The sequence below is a fragment of the Xyrauchen texanus genome, chromosome 4 (assembly GCF_025860055.1).
Source record: "Xyrauchen texanus isolate HMW12.3.18 chromosome 4, RBS_HiC_50CHRs, whole genome shotgun sequence".
Taxonomy (NCBI): domain Eukaryota; kingdom Metazoa; phylum Chordata; class Actinopteri; order Cypriniformes; family Catostomidae; genus Xyrauchen; species Xyrauchen texanus.
In genome coordinates this window covers 50,836,710-50,854,987 of record NC_068279.1, presented here as the reverse complement: position 1 = coordinate 50,854,987, position 18,278 = coordinate 50,836,710, and the positions used below count along the sequence as shown (strand labels likewise).

General features: G+C 35.0%; 1 protein-coding gene across 2 annotated transcripts in view; it reads left to right on the top strand.

The window, feature by feature from the left end:
- Positions 1-10,194: 10,194 nt before the first annotated feature.
- LOC127639638 (transcription factor COE2-like) overlaps positions 10,195-18,278 on the top strand; it is a 48,422-nt gene continuing 40,338 nt past the window's right edge. For both annotated transcript variants that reach the window (XM_052121773.1, XM_052121769.1), the window contains exons 1-6: positions 10,195-10,678; positions 12,321-12,477; positions 12,791-12,854; positions 13,166-13,221; positions 13,335-13,408; positions 16,053-16,121. In XM_052121773.1, the coding sequence (XP_051977733.1) occupies positions 10,545-10,678; positions 12,321-12,477; positions 12,791-12,854; positions 13,166-13,221; positions 13,335-13,408; positions 16,053-16,121 (554 nt within the window). In that variant the 5' untranslated portion in view covers positions 10,195-10,544. The remainder of the gene's footprint in view (positions 10,679-12,320; positions 12,478-12,790; positions 12,855-13,165; positions 13,222-13,334; positions 13,409-16,052; positions 16,122-18,278) is intronic.

The following is an 18,278-nucleotide window of genomic DNA, read 5'->3' as shown; positions in this document are numbered from 1 at the left end:
AAATGTCATAGACAGTAATGTCTTTGTATTGAAGGCCAAGTTTAAAATATATCTCTATAAATTCATGCGCATCCATGCTCTCAGTATCTTTGAGTAAATGAATGATGGCAATGACGCAATCGTAAAAGAGCTATACACACACCGGAAACTGTAACGCGTGCGCACGCGAAAGTTTCTTAGATTTTTTTTTTTGCACAGGTCACTTCGGGGGCTCCGTAGTATCTCCCAATGTCTCAGACCCAAAGTAAAATAAAACCGGATTAAACTTGAAAGGCAGGACATGTTTACTTCCATGCAATCCAGCTAAAATAGAGCTCCTGGCAGGATTTTGAGGGATCTCATTAATTCAGAAAAACAGAGCAAAAACTTTTTTCCATGAAAAATTATCTCGTAATTCTGAGATAATTAACTCGTTAATTCAGAAAAACAGAGTAGATTTTTTTTTTCTCAAGTGAATGCAATACGCTTCCGTACCAACCTGCCAAAAATTAGCGAAACTTTTTTCATAGGTCCTTTTCCATTTTTTTATGATACCGCGAGATAGACCAAGATAGATGCCTATTGAAATAATGAGAATTTTGAGTTTCATGGCTTTACCAGACAAAGAGTGTAACAAGACTATGTGTGTCAAATAGTTATAATATACACAGTACACCTAAGAATCTGCAACTGTTTTTGCAGGGGAACATTCCGCATCGAGAGGACTGACGGGTCTCACTTTGATGTGCGCATTCCACCTTTTTCCCTGGAGAGCAACAGGGGTGATAAATCTCCCCCCACTGGATACACTTGGTAGTGCAACAAGCCCTGCTCCGATAGAAATGGACCTATGTAGAACTTCATTCACATTTCTTGTCCAAATGCAAGTTAATTATAATAAAAAAATATTTAAATGGCTGAAATAGCCGTTCAGAACCATCAAATAACAAAACCTGAAACAGAACTTATATGCTCAAATAGCTGTCTGCACCATGTTTATTAAAGTGATAGGCTAGTTCACCCAGAAATGAAAATTCTCTCATCATTTACTCACCCTCATGCCATCCCAGATGTGTATGTCTTTCTATCTTCTGCATAACAAAAATAAATTAGAAGAATATATCAGCTTTGTAGGTCGGAAAAATAAAAAATCTCATTACTGTGTTTTTTTTTTTTATGCTGAAACATACAGACTTTGCATAGTTCGGTTAACCTGTCATTTACTGATTTTGATTCATTTCAGGGGTTTCCATTGTTTTTACAAAAAAAAAGGAAGAAGAATGCCATTTTAATCTATAGCTGTGTGTGTGTGTGTGTGTGTGTTAAAAGTAAAAATTAAAATATAAAAAAAATGATTGTTGATAAATTATTTCAAATTCATTTTTGATAACTGCATTGATGCCTTTAAATATTGCAGTAAATTTGTCATGTTGAAGACTTTTACTCGCTCTTCAACAATTAAAAGTTAGCAATTTCATTTACAAGGAAGATAAATATGCTTTGCAATGTTTCTCTTCATTCCAGCCAATGTAAGTATAATCCTTCGGTTTATCAGCATATTTTGACAAAATTCGTGACGTCCATGACAATCATTCATTAATTAATATGGGACGTGTTGCTAAGCTTGTCTGAGCAACAACATTAGCCAAGGGGGCGGAGCTTAGCGAAGGGTCAATTGAGCCCTGCCCTGGTTCTTTCTGTTTTTAAGAACTTGCTTCTCATGTGGTTTAGCAATTTTCAGTTGCCAATCTTTAAGTAGTGTCTGTTAAAAAGCAGTGGTTCTCAATGCTGGTTCTTCATGGATCACCCCGCACTGGACATTTATGTCTCCGTTTAACACATCTAATTCAACAAATTAGCTCATAAGTAGATACTGCTTGGATGTCTCTCTATAATGAAACACCCAATGTTTCAAAGAACATAGAGGTACCTTTTTGGAGTACCTTTTACAACTCAATTCCAAAAAAGTTGGGACAGTATGGAAAATTCTATTAAAAACAAAAAGGAGTGATTTGTAAATTCGATTCACCCTGTGAAGCACTACAACAACACATTATTTTATGTTTTACCTTGTGAATATATATATATATATATATATATATATATATATATATATATATATATATATATATATACACACACACACACACACACACACACACACACAGTTGAAGTCAGAAGTTTACATACACTTAGGCTGAATTCATTCAAACAAATTTTTTAGCAACTCCACAGATTTAATTTTAGCAAACTATAGTTTTGACAAGTAATTTAGGACATCGACTTTCTGCATGAAATGAGTCATTTTTCCAACAATTTTTTACAGACATTTTCACTTTTAATTGACTATATCACAATTCCAGATGGTCAGAAGTTTACATATACTAAGTTAACTGTGCCTTTTAGAGGCTTGGAAAATTCCAGAAAATGATGGCAAGCCTTTAGAAAATTAGCCAATTAGCTTCTGATAAGAGGTGTACTGAATTGAAGGTGTGCCTGTGGATGTATTTTAAGTAGGGCTGTCAATCGATTACATTTGTTAATCGAATTAATTACATGGTGTCCTGATTAATTAATCGCGTTTAATCGCATATACAAATATTTGATGAGAAAGCCCCTCATATAACAATAACTCAATATATAATGATTATACATATTTATATCAATATATAATTATACATAGTTATATTTAAATATTTAAAAATTATATATATATATATATATATATATATATATATATATATATATATATCTTTTTTTTTTCAGATAATTAAAAATGCTTTTCTGTAGCAGAAGAGTTAATCATTGATAAAGCCATACAAAAAGCAGCTTTAGAATACAATGTATTGTTTACTACCATATTATTTAACATAAGCCAGTCATTGGCATACAGTTCACAGCAATCCATTACAAGTGAATTTGTGGAGATTTATTATGAGGGCTTGTTTAAGGGCCCGCCAATTTACATCTATGTCAGACGTGTGCAGCCAATCAGATTGATTTATTTGTTCTTGGTGGGTGTGGTCTTTAGGATATGTCCCAGTTGCGTCATAAACAAAATGTTTAGGTCACTGTGTCAAGATAAATATAGTTTAATACTCAATCTTTAAACACATCTTGAGATCCCTAAGATCACATTTGCGCTCCTTCGAGTGTTTTGAACGCAAGAACATAACAAATTTTTGTGTTCTTCTGCCTACTGAAGTTTTTTCTTTGCTGTATAAACTGCGTGTTGCTCATAGAGCTGAAATTTCACTTACTGCCCTCTGGAGTAAACAGGTGGTACTACAAGCTTGCATTTCTCAGGAATCTTCCTTATTATGGTCCGTGGGCATGCGATTAATTGCGTAAATTTTTTAAATGCATTTTTTTTGGTAAAATTAATCGCACTTAATTAACGCGTGAAATCGACAGCCCTAATTTTAAGGCATACCTTCAAACTCAGTGGCTCTTTGCTTGACATCATGGGAAAATTAAACTTTTAAGCCATAAAGACCATCATTATGTTTGGAGGAAAAGAGGTGAGGCTTGCAAGCTGAAGAACACCATCCCAACTGTAAAGCATGGTAGTGGCAGCATAATGTTGTGGGGGTGCTTTGCTGCAGGAGGGACTGGTGCACTTCACAAAAAAGATGGCATCATGAGGAAGGAAAATATTGTAGATATATTGAAGCAACATCTCAAGACATCAGCCAGGAAGTTAAGGGGGGGGGTGTTGCTGTCCTTTTCTGCACATCACTGCTCCCTTCTGCATAACACGTCAGCCCATTTCAGTTTATCGCGGCCCATTCGGCTCCGTTTCGCTGCCGGCCCACCGGTAAAAGTCACGGTTCTCTCGATGGCCAGTCCGGCCCTGACTGTTTCACAAATCGCATCTCCGAAGCAGCACCTGAGTCTGAGCTCCACCCCCTCAGGCCTTCAGAATTTTCACAGAATCCCTCAACAGTGCAAATGAATGAGCATCTAAAGTCAGATTGTCAGATTCTTCAGCCAGTCAGATTGATTTATTTGTTCTTGGTGGGTGTGGTCTTTAGTATATGTCCCAGTCGAGGCCTTCTAGCTGGCCTTGAGTGACAATCATGTTTTAAGTGATGTACGTAATACAAGAGTGAATAGTGTAAGATCAAGCTGTCTGACGAGTTGGCTCTCATCACCACTGAGAAAGAGATCCTTATGGATTTAAAAACAGGAGATGTTCTGCATGACTGTGTGATTGCTAAATTTATTAAACAGGAAAAGAGGACTGATTTTCACTTCAAGTAAATTGGTAAGTGCTTTTTGCATTGTTATAGCAACATCAGGAGTTTTATAAGTGTAAATTAGGCTGCTTGACATTCAGTGTCAGATCATGTTTGAAAAGTAGTGCTGCGTTCCTTTCAACTCGCAAAGTCGGATTTTACAACTTCCTATTAGGAAAAGTGCAATGGAATGCATCTTGAAGTCAGAATTACAGCTTGTAGGCTTGTGCAGAAATTCTCAACAGGTGTATAAAACATTATAATCTCTTTTGATAATCGTACACTTGAAGCACAAATGCTAGCACTGCAGCATTGTTTATCAGTTGGGTTGCTAGGAGACATCTCTTACGAGAGTCAAACCTCTGCTAAGCTAACGGAAATGTTGCAGTTCCTAATATCGGGGAATGAAATGCATTTATGGTCAGAGTTATCAAGTAGGAATATTCCTCATCCAAATTGAATGGAACGCAGCATAACGCGTTTACCCTGACGAAACGAAATTTATTGCAAGCAAAATTTAAATTGCAATTATTATTAGATAGGTTTTTCCAGGTATTTTTGACTTCCTTGGTAGATTCATATGAAAAATTATGATTTTTATAATGTCTGTTAGGGAGACAAAACAGACGGGTCACAAAATATTCATGCTGCAGTTAAAATTAGGCTTTCTTGATTATTAAATGTCCTTTCAAGTTCTGGCTTTCATGCGTGGACGTGTTTTTAAAATGTCAATTGGTATTACTAGTTAGCTGCGACATAATGTATGATGCCAAAAAGCATTGGATGTCTTATTCATTGTGAAACTGTGTTTTCTTAATGGCATGAATCACACAGAAGGCTTAGACTTAAAATGCACAGCCCGCCACTGAACAAAGTGTATGTAAATGTCTGACCCACTGAGAATGTGATGAAAGAAATAAAAGCTATAAATCATTCTATCTATTTTTAGAATGTGAAATGTCAGAATAATAGTAAAGTAGTGATCCTAACTGACCTAAGACAGGGAATGTTTTCTTCGATTAAATGTCAGGAATTGTGAAAAACTGAGTTTAAATGTATTTGGCTAAGGTGTATGTAAACTTCTGACTTCAACTATATATATATATAATTTTAAATCAGATGATTGCAACACATTCCAAAAAAAGTTGGGACAGTTGAGTGTTTACCTTTGTGTAGCATCACCATTTCTTCTAATAACTTTTATTAAAGGAATATTCTGGGTTAAATGCATTTTAAGCTCAATGGACTGTATTTGTGGCATAATGTTGAACACCACAAAAAGTTATTTAATCTTGTCTCTCATTTTCTTTAAAAAAAAAAAAGCAAAAATGGAGATTAGAGTGAGGCACTTACAACGGAAGTGAATGGGGCAAATTTTTGGTGGGTTTAAAGACAGAAATATGAAGCTTAAAATATATAAAAGCACTTACATTAATTCTGTTAAAACTTTATATAATTTATAATATTTTAGCTTTAAAGTTGTTTAAATCATAATTTTTTACAGTAATTTTAGGGTTTGTTGACATTACATTATAACTAAAATCATGTTTACACGCATATCCTTTGTCTTGTGGCTATACTTTTGAACAAGTATTTTAGCATTCAAAACTTGGCCCCCGTTCACTTCCATTGTAAGTGCCTCACTGTAACAGATTTTTGCTTTTTGTTTTTTAAATGAGGGACAAGTCTAAATACATTTTTGTAATCATCAACATTTGGCCACAAATGCTGCTGATTGAGCTTAACATGTATTGAACCCAGAACATTCCTTTAAAATAATCACTGTTTCAAAGGTATTTTCATGTGAAGAAATCACATACTAACCTTTTCTGTGTAAAGTTATATCCAAGTCTAAAACTTTGTTGCCAGGATGACATAATGCTGTAAAGCCTAAAACCTTTTACGAACAAATGACAGCTTTTAGTCAAATAATACAAAGAGTTTAAATGTCCACTTTAACTTTTACTTTCAGATGAGGAAATGATGAGAGAATTTTCATTTTTGGTTGAACTATCCCTTAAATACTGCTGTAACACATAAATGCAATTAGTGTTTGAAAGAGAGTTGTGCAAATACAGTATGCTACGGTTTCATTAAGTACAACACTTATTGTACAATACAGTAACAGCTGTAAACAAACAGTGCCTTTCTGGATTAACAATTGCTGCCAATAATACACTGTAAAAATAGCACTGTTTTAAAACTGTATTTATGAACATGTTTTGATGTGTTCTGTTATTTCATTAAAGCCCTGCACTTGGGTCTAATCATCAGTGAATCATGGAGTTATTTACACTTTTTACTACAGCCTAACAAAAACGTAATGTGTAAAAAGTGCTCTTTAGAATTCATATTTTGAAAAGATATTAAAGAGTGTTTGTCAAGTATTTGATAACCCTTAAACACATACCTCAGGTCTTTAGTGATCCGGGACCTCATTCCACCCTCTGTACCTCATGAATATTTTGAGTTGTGCCCATACCACTTTAGTGTTCCTGAATATTTCTCTTATAAATAGTGTAACACAGAAAAATGCAAAAATTCCAATATTTATTTATTTATTTGTTATTTTTTTAATAATGGTAAATAAGCACCAAATGTGTATAGCTATTAGTGACCCTAGGTATGATAGAGTGTCATCTTTTTCCTTTTTTGTGCACTTCCATAAATTATTTCTATGATTATTATTTCTATGATTATTTCATAGCTATGTAAGTTTACTATCACAGAAAATCTATTTCTTTGTTTATTATAAGAGAAATTAGTACTATATTCATACAAGTAAAAAAATATATCACATTGATATTCTTTTTTCCACATTGATATGACTTTTGTCATTTGTGTGCACTAATATAAGTTGTGCATATATTTAAACTCAAAAGTGCCTGAGAAAAAACATTTGTTTAACTTATCTTTAGCATATGTGTATCTCAATATGTGTTTGACAGCCAGTTGCATCTCATGAGATTTCATTGTGAAAGTCATGAATCCTGAGACTTTACCTGAATTGTTGCATTATCTCTTTGATTCATGAAAATGAAAGCATCAATATATATATATATATTTATCTAATTTTCTTGAAATATTAAAAAAAATATACACTATCCATTTGTGACAAATAAAGTCTCTAAAGACTCAAATATTTCCCAAAAGTGTTTGGGAAAATTCCCATGCATTTAAGGGATAACCTCGTGTCCTTGAGGGGCCACAAAAAGTTATTGTTACAAGAAAAATTCAATTGAATTTTCAAACTAAAACAAATTGTACGTTAATTGCACTGGAACATGGACCACCTTAATCCTTATTGTGTAACCTGGATATTTCCCCTCCAAAAAAAAAAAAAAAAAAAAAAAGATGAAGAAAAGAAAGAAAAAAGTGCCAATAACCAACATGAATACAATTTACCGGGAAGTGTTGTAACACATTTTTTTTCAACGTCTAGCCTAACTCCCATCTTCACATAGCTTAGAAATCTCGAACTTATCCATAGAATATGTAAAGTATGTCAAGTGCTGTAAAGTAACAACCTACATGCAGTTTTCTGGAATTTATTGTGATAATCAAATTTACTTATTCAAAATAATTATTATACCATCCAACCCCCATCACAAACTTTTTGCCACATGTGGTGGTCATGTACGATATTGATTTCCCTCCTGTAACTGTTCCTGTAACTTATAGGTTAACTGGCGATATATAGGACTATGATATACTTGTATATAATCTGAAACTTTTCACAACTATTTTAATGTGATCAACGATCAGCGTATTAGGTTTGTCAACAATTTACACTTTTGTCAAAAGGCTTACAGAAAAAGATTTAATAAAATGCTTCGTGTGTGTAAATGAACACATTTCTTGCTCTTTTCAAAAAATAAAATGCCTCATAAAATGTTCATCAAAGCAATATAATGTAGGATGCAAAATGTAAAATTGTGCTATATCAGCAAAATTTCACTAGCAAAATGTCAAAGCATACTAACCTATGCTTTGAGGAGAAAAAACCCCAATAGAAATTACATTTATTATTGCTTAATTATCATTTGTTTGTTTTTTTTATTTTGTAAATTGAAGAGAATAAATTTTTGTGACGATTATGTAATATTTATGCATGTGAAATACTTCTAATACGTCTAACCTAAAAAATATACTTTTAATAATTATTATGCTACATTGTAGAAACGCGTTCAAAGGATACAAAAGGGCTCAAATAAATTTAGGCTACCGTCACTAAAATGTTTTCCTTTTTATGGAACAAAAAGGCTGCATACTATGCTTTAGGTATTCAAATGTTCTCTCAGAAATCATTACGTAGCCTATAAAACACTGTAGTAGGCTACTTATTTGCCTTAAACTTTCCGCCAAATATTCTATTTACTAGACCAAATAATAAAGATATATTCAAATTCTATAATTAAAATAGGCTATTCCATTTTTATTTTATTCTATTTTTATTATTTTTTTTAAATTATATTTTATTATTAACTTGCTGCTGTATTGTATTGTTGTGCACTGGAAGCTCCATGTCACCTAGACAAATTCTTTGTGTAAGCATACCTGGCAATAAAGCTGATTCTGAAATTAAAACAGCAAATTTTGCTGTCCTATTGTAGGCTAGGTATTTCACGAAACAAAAAATGCGCACAGTAATGCTCAGCCAAAAAACCTGCCTGCAAAACATAGTCTCTGGAAAGATCTTAACTTTGTAAATAGAAACATCATCATGAATTCATATTACCGACGCTATGTAGGCCTGTATTTTTTATTATAAGGCTAGAACGTCTCCCTTTCAAGTTTTGACGGATATTAGGGCTGTGATTTTAGCTCCTCTTCAATGCGGGCAGGCCTACATGGTAGAGTTTCATGTCCATGAAAACGCAAATAATTTTTTTAAAATATAGCTTTTAAGTAGTGAATTAGAAAATAAAAAAATAAAATAAAAAAAACAACGCAATAATGCGTTGTTGACAAAATGTATTTTAGTAGTGCATGCAAATACAGTAGAAAACAATAAACACGTTACAGAATACATGGATTCCGCAACAAGTCACATAATAGGGTGAACAGCTGACTTCGAGGCGTGCTGGCAGATGGTTGGTTATAAGCCGGGTGGTGGTAGTGTGTACGGGGGGGCTTTCACTCATTGTTTAGTTATTTGAGCTTCACGCACAGACAATGGCCCCATCCAGTAGCAAGAAAAGATGGAAAGGTTTCTTCTTATAGAAGCGCTCGAGCGCCGAGCGAGTGAGGAAATGGTTAAAAAAAAGTTTCGAAAAATCTCTTTGTTTTGCCCGTCTGCTGCTTTTCTGCCCACAGATGTCCTTCAAGCTCATTTACGATTCGTTTTCTTTGTAATGGATGCGTTTATAAGAACAGTACAAAATAGTTTGTAAAAAAACAAAACATGCAATCCTAGCTATTCAATGTTGAAAGCATTTCATTTTAGAGTTTTATATATTTGAAAGAAAGCACATTAACAAGGCCCAAAAAAGATACATGAAGATTCTGTCGTAGGCCTATATAGGCCGATTTCTGGTAAACTATGCAGACTGTATGTAAATTATGTAAAATACGTATTTCCATAATTCATCAACCTGTAGCCTACTATGTAATTGCTATACTTGACATCTAATTAGCCAGTTATTTTATTTTCATCCGTATGCCTCAAAAATGCCTCGTTATCGTTAAAAAAAACTCATAGACATGTCCTCATTGAAGTTGTTTACTTAAAGATGTTCTCATGAATATTTCCCAATAAACGGTTTTCACCCAAAGTCTAAAATCAGAATTCAACGTCATAATATGACTGCAGTTGTTCTCCAAATACGGAGTTGCCCCTCCTCTTTCTCGGGATCTGGCAGGGCAACCCATTCAGTCCAGGTCCCAATAGACTCTGGCTGCATCATCACGTTCTCATGGTTTTAAACGCCTGCAATTCCCATTCGCTGCATCCTCATCATTTCCAGGAGGTAATAGGCAGAGCACTCAGAATCGAGTTTTGAGCATTTTGTTGATTTATATTTAGCAGTGTAGCAGACAGTATATTTGCAGATAAAGACATTATTTGGGACCCGTACAGGTGATCGTCTTTAACGGAGAAAGTACTTCACTTTGGCTTCAACAATGCATGGGTCTCGAAAAAGGACAAATATACGCAGCAGGTTTCCTGACAACTTATAAAAAGAAAGAGGACATCACGAACTGTTTCGGAGAATATTGGAATTCTAAATATCGAAATATCTTTAGGAATCGGGAATCGTATTTTTTGTTGTAGTCCTTGTTCAGTTGTGCACCGGAGGTTGTATTGTCATTCCGATTTTGTTTTAAATGTTTGGGAGTCAAGATCACCTGGCAAGAAACATCTCTGGCGCGAAAGTGCAAACTTTTGAAGAGGAAATGGATCCTATCCGTTCCTGGGTGCGGAATGTCGGTGTTATTGATGCAAACATAGCGGCACAGAGGTAACTGACTTCTTTCATTTAGCTGAAGCCATCACATATAAAGGCTCATCACATGAAGAATGCATGACATTTTTTTGCCTTTAATGATTTCCATAAATCACAAATAACAAATCCTAATAGAGCAGTAGGCTTATAACAGAAGGCTATTAGCAAAATATTCGTTGCTGTATATATTGCAAATTCGATTCCAATAGCGCGATTTCCAAGCACTATTAAACTAATTTCAAAAGCACATTTTTAAGCATCCTCTTTCACCAAAAAAAAAAAAAAAAAAAAAAAACAATCTCCTTGATGGCCTTGCAAGTATAAAATGACAAGATAAATAGCCCAGGATCAGGATCAACTCGCCTTCAGTGCTCAAGTAGCTGGGGGTGACACGAGCCGACTGAAAGAGCCAAAACAAAACAAGACAATACAACAAAACCCGAGTTGTCTCACGGTGATTTACTCATTAATAATGATATCTTAAGACGCTTGAGCGCGTCACTTGAACGGCAATTCTTGTGGACGTTCTCATTCGCTTTAATTTCCTGTTCACCCAAATATGTTTTCTGATGTTACCTTTCGTTGTTGAACAATGATTCCGTGCTTGCCCTAAAAGCACAATTGATAACCCTTAAACTTGAGATTTCTTTTAAAACTTTTTTTTATTAGACTGCATACTAGTAGGTTAATAATCGTTATATAAACGAATTAAAACTTACTATTGCATTTGGATATTGTTGTTTAGATCAGTTTGTTCTGAAGCCTGATGATAGTATTGAGCTATACCTTCTTTTTGAATTATTAGCAGTCAATCAACAAGTTATCGTTTTGCTTTTGATTTTGAGCTGTCAAAATCTTAAAACATTTCGAAATATTAAATCAACAAACGAATCTTATAAATAAAAATGACTTGACTCGACTTATAAAAGATTTAGCCTCATAATCCTGTAATTGTACCATTTTCAAAATTGAATGAGAGCACCAAATTTTGTGAAATAAGGTCAACGCCATAGAGATTCATGCCTGTATGTTTCATACATTACATTATTTGTATTTTAGTTTACAAAACACGTCAGTAAAGTAAACAAGAATATCTTAACATTAATATCAAGGTCATCATGGTTGCTTCATAAGTATAGCCTACATGCACTCAAAGTTTTCAATTTTGTATTTTTTTTGAAAACCCGACCAAGAAAAATAAATAACGAATTCCATATTATAATAATAATTATAAGAACAACAACAACAAGAATAGCCTAATAATAATACATAATCCAACACCTAAATGACGTCATATTTTCTGATAGCTTGGTCGCAAATAAAACAAACGTTTAATCTCACAACTTTATATTTGTATTGCTTTAGGTTTCCATCTCTACATTATTAACGCAAACTGATGAGCATGTGACGTCGTGCATCACTGAATTATACAGTAGGCTAATATGGTTCAAAATCGAGCGTTTTGGACGCAAACGAGACCACTAACAACTAACAAATCTGGAGCTGTGACACTGGAAGAGTTTTCACTTCACAGGGATGTAACTTAAGAATTGTGAGTGTATGTTGGGTGGGTGGTCAATAGTATGTGGATTGCAAAAGTAAGGTGTAAAAAATATAAACCGGCTGCTGTTTGTTCCTCAAAACCCCTCATCCACAGTGGAGTGACCTTATCCAGAGCTCACTTTGAAAAGCAGCCTCCCTCCAACCTCAGAAAGTCCAACTTCTTCCATTTCGTGCTGGCACTCTTTGATCGCAATGGGCAGCCTGTGGAGGTGGAGAGGACCGCGTTTGTTGACTTTGTGGAGCAGGACAAGGTATATTCTTATCATGTTTCACATTGATTGGATATTACTGAGTGGTAAAAAAATTACAAAAATGTTTCCTGCCATCTAAGATGTTGGCATCTAATAGGGAGGCACTAAAGTAAAATATAGGTCAGAGTACAATCATTTTAATATTATTACCACTAGTTCACAGACTCTAAAACAGTTTCAGAGTTTTATTAGTTGTTACCTGTCATTACTCAGTCATTAAGTCTTCCTGTTTTGAATTTTGTATGCAGTTTTGATAATTTTGTATAATCAAATTCTTTATTTTTCTTGTATATGATTTTGTCATTTTTCAAAGGAGCAGACCGGAGAAAAGACCAACAATGGCACTCACTACAAACTCCAACTCCTTTATAGTAATGGTATGCTCACTAAATTTATCCAACTTCATACCTGTATGTCTATGCATATTTATATGTCCATTAGAACATAAGGATGCTCTCAAACAAGCATTGATCATGTGATTATTTAATACTTTAAATGAACATTTTATGTTTTTCAGCAAAGACATAACTGTTACTGTTGTAACACTACTGACACATCTCACCTCTGCTATTTAACCCAATGTGGTTCCATATTTATCTGACATACTGTTTTCATTCATCTCATAATTTTTGTTTTCATTTAGCTTAGAGAGAGCTATTAACAAAGTCTGTGTTGTTCCTGTTTCCAGGTGTTCGCACAGAACAGAACCTTTATGCAAGACTCATTGATTCTGTCACTAAACAGGTAAAGCTCCACATTATGTTTCTGAGGCTAATGGGCAACTAGCCACATACATTATAAGTTTTGCTCTATAATGTGTGGACGACTCCTTTTAAATGATTTTCTCCATGGTTTAGCCCATATCATATGAAGGACAAAACAAGAATCCAGAAATGTGCCGTGTTCTGCTAACTCATGAGGTCATGTGCAGGTGAGTAAAAAACACAAACAAATCCATATTTGTTCTGCACAGGGTCCAAGCTAAACAGAGTATTAGAGTAGAGCGGAGGAGGGCGGGGCCGGTCTGGAACAACGCACGCCCGGTCCCCAATCAGCCTGAGAGAGACTGACCATCCTGCAGAGTTTAGCTCCAACCCTAATCAGACAAACCTGAGGACACTTATCATGGTCTTGATTACTTGAAAAATTAAAGGGCAGGTGGTGTTTGATTAGGGTTGGAGCTAAACTCTGCAGGACAGTGGCCCTCCAGGAGCAGGGTTCCCCACCCCTGCTCTAGAACAAGCTGTAGACTAAACACTTCTAGATCACTACTCCACCTTCCTAAAAGATTATTAATGTTAGTGATGACAGGACTACTAGTGGCAATGCTGTATCTTGTTTTAATCGAAGGTGACAGTGTCCGTATTTCTCAAAGCTGTAAAAATGCTTGAACAAACTTTTCAGAGTTGTTGGCCGTTCATGGCCAGAACTTTGTTCTGTGAGCATCCTGTGGGAGGCAATGCAACTCTTTGGTACTTTTGTACCATGCAAATACACATTTGTCAACTATGCTTCTGTATAGCAACAACATAGCCTAAAAAACACACAAAAAAACACAATTTTATCATCAATGTGATGATCAATGTGATGATTGAAAATTCTACAATGTTTGACATTTATTATTTTCACCAACATCGTACTCATGACAACTTGTAATATTTTTACAAGATGGCAAAATTGTAAGATCGTACGGCTTGGCTCATACAATAAGGTATGACTTTTGGACCAACAATTCAACAAACAGAATTTCACATCAGTGAAATTTTGCTTGCGTCATTCCAATCCCCGATGTATTCACAAAATGTATTTTTCTATTAAAATCATGGTTTAGATGTAGTTTTCGGTTAGGGGTTAAATTTGGAAAAATTGTAAGAATGCTTTTTAAACGGATAGTTCATCCAAAAATTTTAATTCTCTCATGATTTACTCACCCTCATGCCATTCCAGATGTGTATAACTTTCTGTAATCTGCTGAGCACAAACAAAGTTTTGTAGAAAAATATCTCAGCTTTGTAGATCCATACAATGCAAGTGAATGGGTGCCAACATTTTGAAGCTTCAAATCCACATAAAGGGAGAATAAAAGTAATCCATACAACTCCAGTGGTTTAATCCATGTATTCATACATGATATGATAGGTGTGGGCGAGAAACAGATACATATTTAAGAATTGTTTTATCATAAATTCTCCTTGCTGACCAGTAGGGGGCGATATGTATGGACAATGCAAATCACCAAAAACAAAAGAAGGAGAAAGGGAAAGTTAAGGGGAAAGGACTTAAATATTAATCTTTTTCTCACCCACACCTATCATATCGCTTCAGAAAATATGGATTAAACCATAAATCATCTGGTGTACTTTTAAGTTGCCCTAATATGGATTTTGGAGCTTATACATTTTGGCACCCATTCACTTGTATTGTGTGGACCTACAAAGCTGAGATATTCCTCTACAAAACTCAGTTTGTGCTCAGCAGATTAAAGAAAGTCATGCATATCTGAGATGGCATGAGGGTGAGTAAATAATGAGAGAATTTTCATTTTTGGGTGAACTACCCCTTTAAAACTGATGATTCTCTTTCATCCATGGTGTACAACAAAGATTTTCCTGTTAAATCATGTTTATGTTTAGGGATGTGGTGAGGGGTCAGACTTTATTGTTAGATTTATTTTCGGGCTAGGGGTTAAACTTAGGAAATATCATAACAAAATTGTTTGTTGGTTTGTTTATTTTATTTTATGGTAAAAGTCTGTTTTTGTATTTGGCAACTCAATCGATTTCTTATGATTTCGCCATTCTGTACTGTTATTATTATGAATTGTCATGAGATTGGGTTTAATTTCTTCCCCCAGAGAAGAAATTCCCTAACCGTAACCTAAAATATCTTTCTAGAGCGAGCCTCTCTCTAAACTTGTAACAATGACTCACAAACAATGCTAAGTATCATAAGCAAAAAAATTTCTGAGCAGGACGAGAACAAGTTAATGTCCAAGAGCATACATAACAGGTGGGTTAAGAGAAAAAGCGACAGGAAGTGTCACAGGAGACAGAAAGGACAGGGGGTGTGTGGTGACCTCAGGCTTGAGGACAGCATCAGGGAGGGCAGAGGGGGAGTCAGAATGGGCTCTGCCCCCATTGTGTAGCCAGCAGATGCCCGAGTGGGCGCTCACAGCTGGTTAATAACAGAGCTGATGGGGAAGGGGGTGCAGAAGGCAGGCGACACAGCTGGGGAGTGACTTTGTCTGACAGGGGGGGTTTGTGGGGTGGGGGAAAGGAGAAAGCATATAGGCAGATGGCCAGGGGTGGGGGGCTTTTTTGTTATGCTGGTGGCACGGTACAAGAGGTGGGGGGAAGTGGGGGGTGGTCTTTGCACAGACAGGAGGTCCGCTGATGGTGTGTGTGGGTTGTCTGCTCTGTGTAGAGTCGTGTGTGAATGTTTTAGAATGAGCTTGATCATTCACAATCAATATGACAGATTGCTGGCCTGCCTTAATTATCTCAGTAGTAGTGGTTTTATGCTGCCTTTCAGAACAAGTCTTAACTCTTTCATTTTGTTCTCCTTTTCATACACAGTCGCTGTTGTGAGAAAAAAAGCTGTGGTAACCGCAATGAGACGCCATCTGACCCTGTCATCATTGACAGGTAAGTCCAGTTTATCAAACAAGGACCATATCCCCTGTAATACGTTTTCGATTGAAAACATGTAAATGTAGGTAGTGTGGACGTCACATAAAAGAAGTAACAAAAAGTTTCTTGCCGAGATTTCTATATTTTGAATGTTTCAAGCCATTAAAACCACAATTGTTTTGCTAAAGGGAAAGAAAACCTGAGAAATACTTACAATGAGAGGGTTTGCGAGTATGAGCCTTATCTCAACTGTCAGTAAAATATAAATAATAAATATAGAAACATATATAAACAGATAAACAGATATTTTGTGTGTCTGTTTGAGAAGAAAACAGTTTGGTCAATTTACGTTGGGGTCAAAAAGTCCACCACTAGACTACTAGTGAAAATGCTTCTAATGCAGATAATGTTTTTATTTAAGGGATAGTTCACCCAAAAATTAAAATACTCTCATCATTTACTTTTCTTTTAATTTAAATATATATATATATTTTTTTTACAAATGATGGTTTTGGTGGACTTTTTAACCCCAATTTAATGTTTGTTTCCAGTCAGTGTCTGTGATGTGGGTTTTGAGATGGGAAAATGTGCTACTTTATTATTTGCCTCCTGTCGAGATAGGGTACTCCTTACAATTTAAACTACAACTCACTCTATGTACGCTACACAGGCTACTTCTTTTACTTTCTCATGCATTCTTATTCATTCTCTGTCTCAATCTGATTCTTTCAAGATATCTTTCAAATATATACTGTAGATATTATATATACAAATCTATTGCTGTGTTTGAATATGCATGCTTCTCTACTAGTATGCCAAAAACAGTATGCCAATGGAGTAAGGTATCTGAATCCTCAATAGTCATTAAAAAATTGTTGCGAAGTGCACATCCGCTGTTCACTGCACTATCCCATAACACCTTAGGAGCTGAGATGTCATATTCAAAAAGCTGAATTAAAAAGAGAACTGTGAGTCAAACGGTTCTGTTCAACTTTAAGTGCTGTATATACCAAGAAAAGTTTCCTTTTGCTAAAATTGTGCTTGTTTAACAAAACCAGATTAGATTATTTTCACGGTAGTATAATGATATATATTCGGGTCACGAATGTATACATACTACTCACCTGCATACCTAAAGAAATAATTTTTTTACTGACAGTAAATGCAGTATGCGATTTTGGATGCAGCGTATATATCCTCCTCTACACTGTTCAAGCTACAGAGCGTCTCAGAGGATTTGGTCAGACTTTCATAAAAACTGGTTGTTGTCTTTCAGATTTTCCCAGAATTCCTCAGCACCACAGCTGTTTTTATTCTTTACTAAATGACTCTCTCTCTCTCTCTCTCTCTCTCTCTCTCTCTCTCTCTCTCTCTCTCTCTCTCTCTCTGTCTGTCTCACCCTCTTCCTTCTATCTCTTCAATTCTCCAAACAAGGCCAGACTTACCCAGATGTTTCGGAAAATTAAGGTTTTAGACAGCCATTTTTGGCATCGACAGATGTTTTGGGTTTTATATAGCCTCATTAGTGAAACATTAGGGTATATTTATATTTTGTGACAGTAAACAGTGTGCTGGAAGTGGTTTGATCTTTAGGGTGATGTCAAACTCAGATATGGTATTGTGTACAATTTTGAAATCATTGGTGAAATCAAACATTTGAAACTCAAACTGTACTGTGCAATGCAAAAATAGAGATACATTTTCAATTCTCTTATTTGAAAAAATAAATAAATACTAATAATAAACAACAACAACAAAACATTTTCTTAATCAGTGCATTTGTCATGTCTTCCAGAAAAATATGCTAGCCTCCTTAAAAACAATGTACAATATGAAGACTTCTTTTCTAAGAATATATCTTACATGTCAGTGCATTTTTTCCTCATTTCATTGGCATGTTTTCTTTTGTTATATTTAATGAGGCTTAAAACAAGTGAAAAACAAATCTACAAATGGAACCAAACTAAATACTTTGAAATATGTGATACATTTGAAAACAAGTTAATCTCACATTAAGTTTTGCTTCTCTGGTAAATGTATTTCATCCTAAAATAAGTTTATGTCTTTTTCTTGAAAAACAAGACAAAGATGCTAATTAACAATATTCTGAATATTTAGCAGTTTAATAACCTTCACTCAGTTTACTCTTTTTGTCTTTCTTTTCTCTGCCAC